The sequence below is a fragment of the Chrysemys picta genome, chromosome 1, assembly GCF_011386835.1.
Source record: "Chrysemys picta bellii isolate R12L10 chromosome 1, ASM1138683v2, whole genome shotgun sequence".
Taxonomy (NCBI): domain Eukaryota; kingdom Metazoa; phylum Chordata; order Testudines; family Emydidae; genus Chrysemys; species Chrysemys picta.
This window is the reverse complement of record NC_088791.1, coordinates 108,916,458-108,927,703: the sequence shown is the minus strand read 5'-3', so window position 1 is coordinate 108,927,703 and position 11,246 is coordinate 108,916,458. Positions and strand designations below refer to the sequence as shown.

At 41.9% G+C, this 11,246-nt stretch overlaps 1 protein-coding gene across 11 annotated transcripts in view; it reads right to left on the bottom strand.

Annotated features, from left to right (window-relative positions):
* The window catches only part of DENND5B (DENN domain containing 5B), a 203,489-nt gene that overhangs the window by 4,903 nt on the left and 187,340 nt on the right, over positions 1-11,246 (bottom strand). For all 11 annotated transcript variants that reach the window (XM_065566406.1, XM_065566447.1, XM_065566404.1 and 8 more), the window contains 5 exons: positions 10,465-10,583; positions 4,829-5,016; positions 3,184-3,266; positions 2,905-3,031; positions 678-852 (listed from right to left, as the gene is read on the bottom strand). In XM_065566406.1, coding sequence (XP_065422478.1) covers positions 678-852; positions 2,905-3,031; positions 3,184-3,266; positions 4,829-5,016; positions 10,465-10,583 — 692 coding nt within the window. The remainder of the gene's footprint in view (positions 1-677; positions 853-2,904; positions 3,032-3,183; positions 3,267-4,828; positions 5,017-10,464; positions 10,584-11,246) is intronic.

Here is an 11,246-nt window from a genome sequence, read left to right as displayed (position 1 = left end):
TTTTTGAGGACTGACATGGGAGAGTAAATACAGGGAAGAGATCAAGGAAGTCAGATTAATGCCATGGGGAAAGATTCAGTTCTCTTTCCTTGCTAATGGCCTGGGAATTAAAGTCCAGGAATTCTGTATTGGTAAAATGCAGGTTTAAAAATATTTAGATACATAAAGACAAAGGAAGAGAAAAAGGAAAAAAATATCAACAGAAGTGCTCAAAATCCTATTAGGAAAGGCAGATTTTCTTCCCACAAGGTTTAGCAAAGACAGAAATAGCCATGTGCCCGTTTTCATTTGGGTTATTAAAAAGAGAGCTGGGGGAGGAAGAGGTGGACTGATTCCTCTTTTGAGGGCACCCTGAACTCACGAGGCCTGTACTTAGTGTATAATATCATGTAAAGAGAAGATCATGCACACAATTTCCCTGCATTACCATGAATTTCATTAAAACAGAAAAAAGTGACTTGCAGAAATGTATATGCTAATCATCAGGAATAATACGTATCTTACTTAAATTTCTCTTCTGCTCTTAAGGACATTTATTTAAAAGTATGAACTGGCCAATTTATATGTCCAAGATATTTTAAGGTGGTAAATTAAAGTGTCCAATAAGAGTGATACAGAGTGTTCAACTGACTAATCCAACATTAGAGAACACCACAGTGAAGAATGTTGCTCTGTACCTAGTCCCCAGGCAAACCAGGATTTGGAATTTGCCATCCTTCCCGATGTTCCTTGGTGCAGTACTGATAGCATTTACATAGTGACAGAATGTTTTGCAGGATGATCTCTGAAGCAAGACGTCCTCTTCGTTGTCCCCAAACTGGTCAGTGGTTTCAAAGTAAGCAACTGCTTTCTCTGCAGAGAGAAAGTAAAACCATGCAATGATTAATACAAAACACTTTGAAGCCACCTCAGCACCTTACAATTATGCAAAGAAAGCCATTAAAAAAAAAAAAAAAAAAGTCAGCATGTGCCAAAAGCTACCTCATGATTACTATATATCCTATCTAAATAAAGTGTGGTAGTCTCAGAAACTGCTGTGTGGTGACGGTTGGCAAATGTGGTCACTGTATACTGTACCTTAAATTAGCATCATGAATTAGTTTAGTGATTATAGGCATTTTTGTGGTGCTAAATAGTTTAATTATTCCCATTTTATAAATGTCATTAGCTACTAGTTATGGATTTCCTGAGTGAGATCTTCCCTCAGGCTAAGAGCCTTAATTTATTTATTCCCTTAAAATATATTCCTGAGTCCCAAGGGCTGAGCAGTGTGGACCAATAGATAATAACCTGTATAACATCCACTGAACAAGACTATTCTCTAATCGGTATCGCTTTTCTTCAGATTGTAGTTGAAAGCCATTTCCCAACACCTCATTTACTAGGTTTGTATCTTGTGAAATTGCCAAAGAATTTCCTTCTTTCCTTATCAAAATATTTCAATGAATTACTGTTTATGAAAATGCAGTTCTAATAGGTGGCATGCAAGCTACCCCTACAAATATGTCTGTATCAATAAGTCTCAATCTGAGAAGCAAAACCCTCTATCATTTCATGTCTTGGCTGTCTGTGGAGAAAAGGTTTTCAAACATGTAGCAGTTCTTGTGAAGTGGACAAATTTGGATTTGAGGGAAGCCAAGTTTAATTTGGATCAGAACCTGAACCCATTTCCAAAAGTGGTTCCAGAGCTCATTTCTAGTCACATGCTGCAGTTGTATATTTCCTCCTTGTCACCTCCTTCCCAAAACCATTTCTCCTTATCTTTTGCTGTCTCAAAAGATGTAGCTCTGGAATTATTGTACGTAAATTTGTCCTTGTTTTTCCCAGCAAGCCCTCCCCACACACCCCTTTTGCTATTGCTGTGTACAATCATCATCCTTGCTGTGGCTCAGACTTGTGTTCTTGGGTCATCTTTGACTACTTTTTCCTTTCTCCTCATACATCAAGTCCTATTATCAAGTCTTGCTACTGCTTGTTTTGCCACATATGAAAACCCCCCCACCTTTCCTTCTTTTGCTTGGTGACACTTTTATCCTCCCCTCCCTTGATTACGGAAAGTGGCTCCAGTACTGCCTCCCCATTTGCCACATATTATGCCTCTCCACTGAGTTAGGAAAACAGCCACTAAAATCTTCATCCTTTCCTGAGCAGACCAGATCACTCCCCTCCCGCAAACCCCTCCACTGGCTCACCCCTGCCCACTATATCAAATTTAAGATTTCCCATCCCCACCCTCCACACCCCATTCACTGGAATCTGCCAAAAGTCACTGGCCTCATTTACATTGTTTCCTTCTTCAACTCCTGACATTGGGCTTTCATTTGCTGCTCCCTCTGCTTGGGTAACTTCCCAAACTATAAAAAGAAGAACAGGAGTACTTGTGGCACCTAAGGTGCCACAAGTACTCCTGTTCTTCTTTTTGCGGATACAGACTAACACGGCTGCTACTCTGAAACCTTCCCAAACTATGCCAGCCATTCCCCTCAAACACCTCCTAACACCCGCTTCTTCTACGAGGCTAAAATACATTATTAATCCACATCAGTTAAAGACCCTCCCTACTCCACCCCAATGTTATATATGTGTTGGTGACAAAGAAAAAAAAAAAACGGTTACTATCCCAAGTTAACACCTCACCTGGGTTTTCCAGTTCACTTAATCTCATCTGTGCCTGTCTTTTAAAATGAAAGCTGCTCAGGGCCCGGAGTGTATTTGTATTTTTTACAACACAGAGCACAATTGCACTTAAACAACACTCACATAGGGTTAGATTAGGAGACTTAAAGTTTGCCCTGTAGGAACTGAATGGAACCCAAGCTTATTAAAATCTGAGGTATGCACACTTGTGGCCATTTCCCTCTAACCCTTTCTCCCCTCTCATCCCAACATAACACACCAGTTTACCTATGAAATCCCAGATGAATACGTTCTTGTGGAAAATCCGAGCAGATTTGAATCCATGGTGGAAGACCTGCTCCAGTGCTGCAACCAGGCCATTTTCACCACACAGTAGAATGGTAAGGCTGCCTCTCTATGGAACAAAAAGATACGGTTCTTAAGTACAACAAGCTTCAAAGCCTGTTGTAACACTGGTTATTGGTACACTGATCCCGGTTTTCCTGGTTATAAAAAGGTTTACATGTATTTCCTCTTCTAATTACAATATATTTTATGATAGAGTACCTCTTTCTCGGGCTTGTGAAAATGTTTCACAATATTGTTCACAGCTTCCCCAATTCCTTCTTGGATCTGCCCTGCATTAGGTTCTGTAAATTAATAGAAAGCACAGTCGCTGAATATGAGAACATTAAGACAATGCACATTAAATCAAATTCACACACTACCAAACTTGGTTCAAACTGCAGGAAACATTCGATCTTTAATACAGGAAGAGCTTATGGAGTTATTTGCGCTAAGCAAATCTACGAATCTCAGTTATAGATGACCAGGGAACATCATCAAAATGAACCAAATTAATTGCCAGACAAACTGCACAGGCCAAGGACTTTCCTTTATAAATAATTTATTTCAGTTAATGAAGCTCTGTCCATCACATATACATCCAGCACTCTTTTATTGCTAAGAGTTCTTCACAGATTTTAGGCCAGAAGGGACCAATTAGAATCATCTAGATTGACCTCCTATATAACACAAGCCCAGGAGTGCTGCCAGCTTTTCTGCCGCCCTAGGCGGCGGAAGGTCCCGCCCCGAAATGCCGTCCCCCACAGAGGTGGCGGAAGGTCCTGCTGCTGAAATACTGCCGCAGTCGCTGCCGCAGTCACTGCCCCCCAAATTGTAGTGTCCTAGGCGACCGCCCAGGTCGCCTCATGGGTTGTGCCGGCCCTGCACAGGCTGAAGAATTTCACCCAGGAATTCCTGCATCAAGCCCACAACTTCTTGCTGAACTAGAGCATATATTTAAATCTAGATTGGATGCTTTAAAAAAAAAAAAAAAAAAAAAAAAAAGACTTCAAGGTGACAGAATCCACAGCATCCCTTGATATGTTAATCCAATGGTCAGTTACCCTAACTTAAAAATAAAAATAAAAAAAATGGTGTCCTATATATTGTCTGAATTTATCTAGCTCCAGTTTTCAGCCATTGGATCTTGCTAGATTACAGCTCTCTAGCTATCAGAAATCTTCTTCCCATGTAGGTATTTACAGGATGTCATTGTGTAATTTATTAACATTTGTTCTGATAAGCTAAATAGATAGAGCTTCTTTCATCTCCCACTCAACACACTGAATCATTCTCAGAGCTTTTTTCCCCAAACGCTTGCCAATTTTTCAACATAATACAATTCAGTGTTTTTGTTTAAAATACGGATGGCCTTCCACATGTCAAAAGTAATGCCTCATGTGAGTTGGAAGGCAATTGAATTCCTGAGCTTTGCAGTCCCCACCCTTCAGGAAATGCTCTGAACTCGTGCTCAGACATGGAACCACACTCATGGAAAGCAGCACTGGATTCATGTTGCTCTTTAGATTATGTTTTGCCTGGAGAGAAACAGACACTGGTAACTGAAATAAAATACTTAGTATTTAGCACTTTACAATAAGCCTCAAAATTTTGTGCTCTGAGTGAGAGGTTTTATCCCCATTTGACAGATGGGGAAATTCAGGTAGATTAAGTCATTTGCCCAAAGTCACAGAGCAAATTAGAAGCACAGTGATGGTTAGAAACCATTGTTCCTTCAGACTGGACCTAGGTTTTAGAGGTTACAATCCTGTTAAAGATGCTACAAGGCTAAAATACATTATTTTATTTTCCAGTAGTCACTACCCCCATGTTATAGCTGTGAGCACAGGAAACGGCAGGGGCTTACTTGTATTTTTTCCTGTAAGGGAGGTGATACTCAGTCTGCGAGCTGTGGTTGGGGATTTCTGTTGAGGGGGGGTACGGCACTGCTTCCCAAGATCTTCATCCGACGTTGAAGTTATCAGTTCTCCAATAAGAATTCTCTCCAGACTGCCATCATCAACTCCCTTCCCCAGCCATCGTCCACATGGGAATCTGTGGTACCACCCAACAGAAGAGTTTGAACTAGCTGAACATTTTAACTTGAATTCAAAGTTAAGGGACATAACTATTTCACGGCTCCTCTATGGCCCACCTAAACACTTATCTGGTGGAAAATAATCTCCAGAATCAAAAACTGCCATTTAAAAAACCAAACCCCTCTACTTCTAAGAAACGGAAAAAAATTCTGTCTTGGAAAAAGAGAGATCTCTCTGTTGATTGTGCAACAAGCCATCCCTATTATCAGAGCTGTGCTAACCATCCATGTTTCTTGACTGCAAAATGTAATTAAGACAGCAATGTTAGCTTTAGCTCCATTAAAAACAAAGAAAAACCATCTACATTTGTCAAATCAAAAGGAAATAACCTTCAAGCTTGTATGAAAGCACTAGACAGTAGAAGACAAATGTGTTATACAGAAGTATTTGATAGGGCTCTTTTAGGTTTCTACATATACAAAATGAAAGCATGTATAGCCACAACTGCAGATTAAAAAACCCAACAAAGATGACAGTTACTTACCTATACTGTAACTATTTTTCTTCGAGATGGGGTACAGACGTATTCCACTCATGTGTGCACGCACCCAGCACAACGAAGCCAGAAAAATTTGTTCAGCATTATCCATCGGGGCGCACTTACACCCCTCTGACCCCAATATACCCTCCCATGGCTCTGCAAGGACAGCACCACCCTGCCCCCTACTCAGTTCCTTTGCCCCAGATTCCAATGCTGGAGACGCTGAAGCTGAGTGGAAGGAAGGCGGGTTGTGGCATACATGTCTGCACCCACATCTTGAACAACAACAGTTACAATACAGGTAAATAATTATATTTTCTTTGCTTGTGCGTCACCTGAATCCAGGTCGGCAACCATGGTGGTTGAAGACATGGATTCAGGTGACCCACAAGCAATTCCAGTAGGTGGTAGAGCTCTGAGTTTACTTCAACAATGACCACAGCACTGCCTTCCCAAAGATTGCATCTGACAGATGCTGTGGTGTAAAAGTATGCACGGAAGACCATGTAGCCCTCAAATGTGTAATATCACCGAGAGCCACACTGAGAAACAACACCGAGAACCACAACGGATATCACTTAGGCTCTTGTCAAATGAGTCCATAATGTCCATGGGCCACAGTCTGAGCTACTCCATAAGCTGTGGTAATACAGGAAGTTATCCACCTGGAAACTGTCTGCGGAGACAAGCTGACCTTTCACCAATCCTCACAGGGGATAAAAAAACTCAAGGTGATGAACGAAATGGCTTAGGCCTTTCCGGAAAGAACACCAAGCACTGCCTCATCATCTAACGCATGCAGATGCTGCTCATCTATATTTGAGTGTGGCTTAGGAAAGAATATATACAAGTAAATAAGCTAGTTAAGGTGAAACTGTGAAATCACCATGGACAAAAACTTCAGATATGGTGTTAAGAACGTTGTCTTTGAAGAACTGAGAATACGGAGGTTCTGCCCGTAATGGCTTGTAACTCGCTGACTGCTATAGACCCATGAAAGGCTATCTTTTGGGAGAGGAGACACAATAAGAGGTTGCTGTCAGCTCAAATGAAGGATAGGTGAGGGTGGCCAGCACAGTATTAAGGTCCCACAAAGAGACCATTTCCTTCACAGGTAGAAAATACCTTTTAGAAATCTTACCACTATGGAGTTTGGGTAAACTACTTTCCTTGGATCAGAGGATGGAATGATGAAATCATTGCCAAGTGAACCCTCAAAGACCCAAGGACTTCAAATGTAACAAATAATCCCAAATGTCCTGAACACGAGCTGACAGACTGAATTCCCTTAGATACTGACCAAACCAAAACAACTCTATTTAGCCAAATATGTAGATGGTTTTATACCTTTAAGCAGGATTTTATGAACTCTTTCCAAACATTGCCCTTCCTCTTCATCTAGCCACGTACCAGCCACACTGTGAGGTGTAGATTGCTTAGTACGGGATGAATAACATGGCTATCGTGCTAAGTCAGCAGGCCGGGAAGGAGAGGAAGAGATTTGGGAGGTCGGACAGATTGAGAAGGTTGGAGAATGAATATTGTTTTGGCCAAGCTGGCACAATAAGTATCAGTTTCGCATGGTTCAACTTCAGTTTGAGGATAACCTGCGAGATGAGAGGGATGGCCTGTGTAAATCCCAAAGGCTGTAAAGTAGCTTGGGAGTCCTTAAAATAAAGTTGCCAGTTTTCTCAGAAAACAAAAACTAACCAAATGCTAAAGTCCTCTTTGGCCTGCTGAACTTCAGGAGCTATGCTGGAGTTCTGTAGCCATCAGGGCCTTATCACAGCTGCAACCATATGTCTGGATGAAACATCTGCCACATCCAGTGCTGACTGTAGAGACATCGTGGCCACCAAACAGGCCTCTGCAATCAATGCCTTAAACTCTTCCCTGGAGGATTCTGGTAATTTATCTGTAAGTTTGGACATAGCGCCCCAATTTACAGTCACATTTAGACAATAATGCTTGCAGGTTGGCAATGTGCATTTGTAACGAGGAAGTTGAATACACTTTTATCCTTACCCAATCTAACGTTTAGACTCTGATTAGAAGTAGATTTATACCTCCTCTGTCGTACTCTGATTTGTCACAGTCACAACCAGGGAATTAGGAGGTGGATGGGAAATATTCAAACCCTTCCATGGTGACATAATATCTAGTCAGTAAGCTTAGCCATGGGTGTTATAGACACTGGGGTATTCCAGAAATTTGGCAGGATCCAATATTGCTTCATTTATAGGGAGAGCCACTTCCCTAGGAACTGAGTATTGAAGAACATCCACTAACTAATGGGTGTTCTCTTGAACACACAGCCTGAATATCCAATGGAGATGCCATTTATCTCAGGATGACTTGATAGGATTTAAAGTCCTCTGGTACCAGAGATGAGGATTCAGGCATGGTAGCATTGTCTGGCTAAGAGGAAGAAAAGGGAAATGGAACCACCAGAATCGCTTGTGCAGGGGTTCTCAAACTGGGGGTCGGTACCCCTCAGGGGGTCGTGAGGTTATTACATGGGGCGGTTGCAACTTGTCAGTCTCCACCCCAAACCCTGCTTTACCTCCAGCATTTATAATGGTGTTAAATATATTAAAAAAATGTTTTTAATATATAAGCGGGGGGGAGGGGGAGAGGGGTTTGCACTCAGAGGCTTGCTATGTGAAAGGGGTCACCGGTACAAAAGTTTGAGAACCACTGCTCTTGTGGCAATGCATTTGACTGTACCAAGGGTTCAACTCCATCAAGTCAGAGACAGCTCCTCAGCCTGTGGCTAAAGCACAGTTGGCCCATGTGGAGAAACTACCAGAGGAACAGGTGATCTAGCCTTGGACTGAGAGGACAATTGGGACCTCACCAAACGAGGAACCTCCCAGGAATTCCAAGGAGGCCACTGTGGATGTGGCACTGGTGGCCAGTAGGAGGTAGGCCAGGAAGCCGATTGTGGGAGCAGTACTGATCACGGTACCGACGGTGACCCCCAGGAGGTCTCGATCTTGGATAGCTGTATCATGAAGGCAAAGGAGAGGAAGAGGCTTCAGCACTTAATCTTGAAGACCCTTCCAAGTAGCTGGCAGTAATGTAGGAACCACTCCAGGTGGGATCAATAAATGGCCCACATCATCTGCAGTCCAACACAACAGCCTTATTGGCACCAATGGTGGTACAGTCAAAAGCACTTTGAATACTGGTAAAGGCATCACACTTGGTACTGAACCGGACAGTTGGTACTGAAAGTGAAGTGGGTACTGGACCTGCAGATGTACACTGTTCTGCAACTGTCATCAGTACTGAAGATAGCATCTCTGTGCCAGCAGTCCCCTAGCTACTATACAGGAAGCAGACTATAATTCAGGACCCTGGATATGAGGAGGTGCAGACAATAAGTCAGCCATCAATCCAGGAAATGCAGAGGACACCGAAGATGAAGACACTAAAGTCAAGCGTTCTTAAGTGGTGAGTCAGGAACAGACAGGCATAGCAAGTCTGCTGCTGCCTAATACATCAGTGGTGTGGAGAATGTCTGTGTGGACACCACCATCATCGGTGCCGGTCTCAGCAGATGCCCCCAGAGTGGTACCGGAGTCAATGGTACAGTCTGGTTGATCAGCCACTGGCACTGGAGAGTAGGTTGAAGGCCCAGCTTTATCCACATCCCAAAAGACTCAGGATGTCAGTCTGCACTCCTCCTAGACAAGGAGGATAAATCTCTCTGAACACTGGAGCTGCCCCAGTCCATTTTCCTCAGGGTACCAGAGGAAGGAGAACGATCCCTCTTTTTGCTGTGTGAATAATCCAAGTCTGGACATGGAGCTCCTGTCCGTTCTAGCTTAGGCACTCTCTGGAGGACCTGATGATCTGCAGCAGTTCCCCAGAGCTGAAGGGAGACTCATGGCTTTCTCCATAAAGGCACTGCCTTCAAACACAAGTTCCTTGCCATCTGTGTTCTCTTCTTAAACAACTTACTGGTAGAGAAGCCTTAAGTAGGGTGCCCTTCACCAAGGCACAATGAACTTCGGGTCGGGGGGGAGGAGGGGGATCACTAGTAGGGATAGCACCACCACGTGATGGACAATGTTTAGAAACAAGAGAAGGCATCACCCTGGGCTAAAACTCTACTAAATATACTAAGCTAAATTAAATCTTAAGGTACTACTCAACTTAACTATTTACAGAAAAAAAAAAAAAAAACCAAAAAAAAACACCCCACTGCGACACCACACTGAATGCTCCAAATCAAGCTGTGGACAGAGAGAAGGACCTGGTTTCGGGAGGTGCCAACTCATATAGTTATGGAAGGGACTACAGTGGCCAGAAGGCATGAGCGACTCCCTGATGGGCACTCCTAAGCAAGTTCTCTGGTTTCGGTACACTGGGTACATGCACACTAGAGTGGTATGCACATCTGCAGCCATTTGAAGAACTCATTTTCTTGAAAGCTATACTTCTGTATTCTTGTTCAAGTATTCTGACATTTAATGGCTTTTTAAAACCAATTGTTCATACTTCCATTACAAAGATTTACCTAAAATAAAACTGCCATTCAAGCTTTTGGGAATAAAAATGCAATTTATTTATATACAGCTGTGCTGGACAGACATAAGGCCATCAATTTGGCTATTAGAGGCAATGGTGATAAGCACTTTAAAATTATGCAGTCTGTCCTGTCTCAGCAGACTAATAAAATCTCATACTTTCAAGCCTCCCCATGTATTTCTAATCAGATTCTTCAGCTTCAGTTGTAGTTTCTGAAACCTAGAGAATTTCAATTTGAAATTCTCCATCTCTAAAACCTAAATTGAGTCGCCTGTCTGAATCATAGTTCAGCACACCCAAAAAGGACACCAGAGATCTCTAGAGTTTTGTCGATCAGGCAGGGATTTCAGATTTAGAAAGTTAGAAACTTTGAAACTTGTTGCTTACTTGTATGTGTGTCCTGTGATTTCACTTCTCACCATGACGCAATCTACCAACCACTTGGCTAATAATCCTGAGTTGTCATGACCAATCTGAACAGTTGTTAGCTTTCCTAAATTCTGGCACTGCAAATGAAAAAATCAGAACAAAAAAAACCACCACAGATTTTATTCAATTTTATAGAAAGATGGCCCACAATAGTATAGTTCATAAAACAAATGAAATTAAACAAAATAGTGAAGCATGGATTCTTAATTAAGCAAATGCAGCTAAAAACAGCATAATTGAGGTTTCTTTGTTCCTATTTTATTCAGTTAGGACCTCAAAAATGTATAGCCCATTAATAGATGTATATTCTTTGCAGTGAGAGCTTACAATTATGAGTCATGTTAACCACTTTGTTTTTAGCTAAACAGGCAAGAAAGCTGTTTTTATTTATGAAATTTGTTTTCAATATGTTCAAAATTACAAGATATTTTTGAGAAGCTGAATAAGGAATCATTCTGTGGCAGGAAACTAGTCATTATCATTAAATGCCAATGTGCTCAGTTCTTCATAAGACAAAGTACCCACCCTGAGAAGCTTATGATCACAAAAAGACAGACAAGTAGAAAACGATACTGCAACATCCAGAGCAATGTTATTTAATATTTACATAACAGTAATGACCAGAGGCCCCAATGAAGACTGGGCACCATTTTGTTAGATGCTATATACACAACATATAAAGGGCAGGTCCCTCTCCGAAAGAGGTTACAATCTAAGGTCCCAATCCTGCAAACATTTAT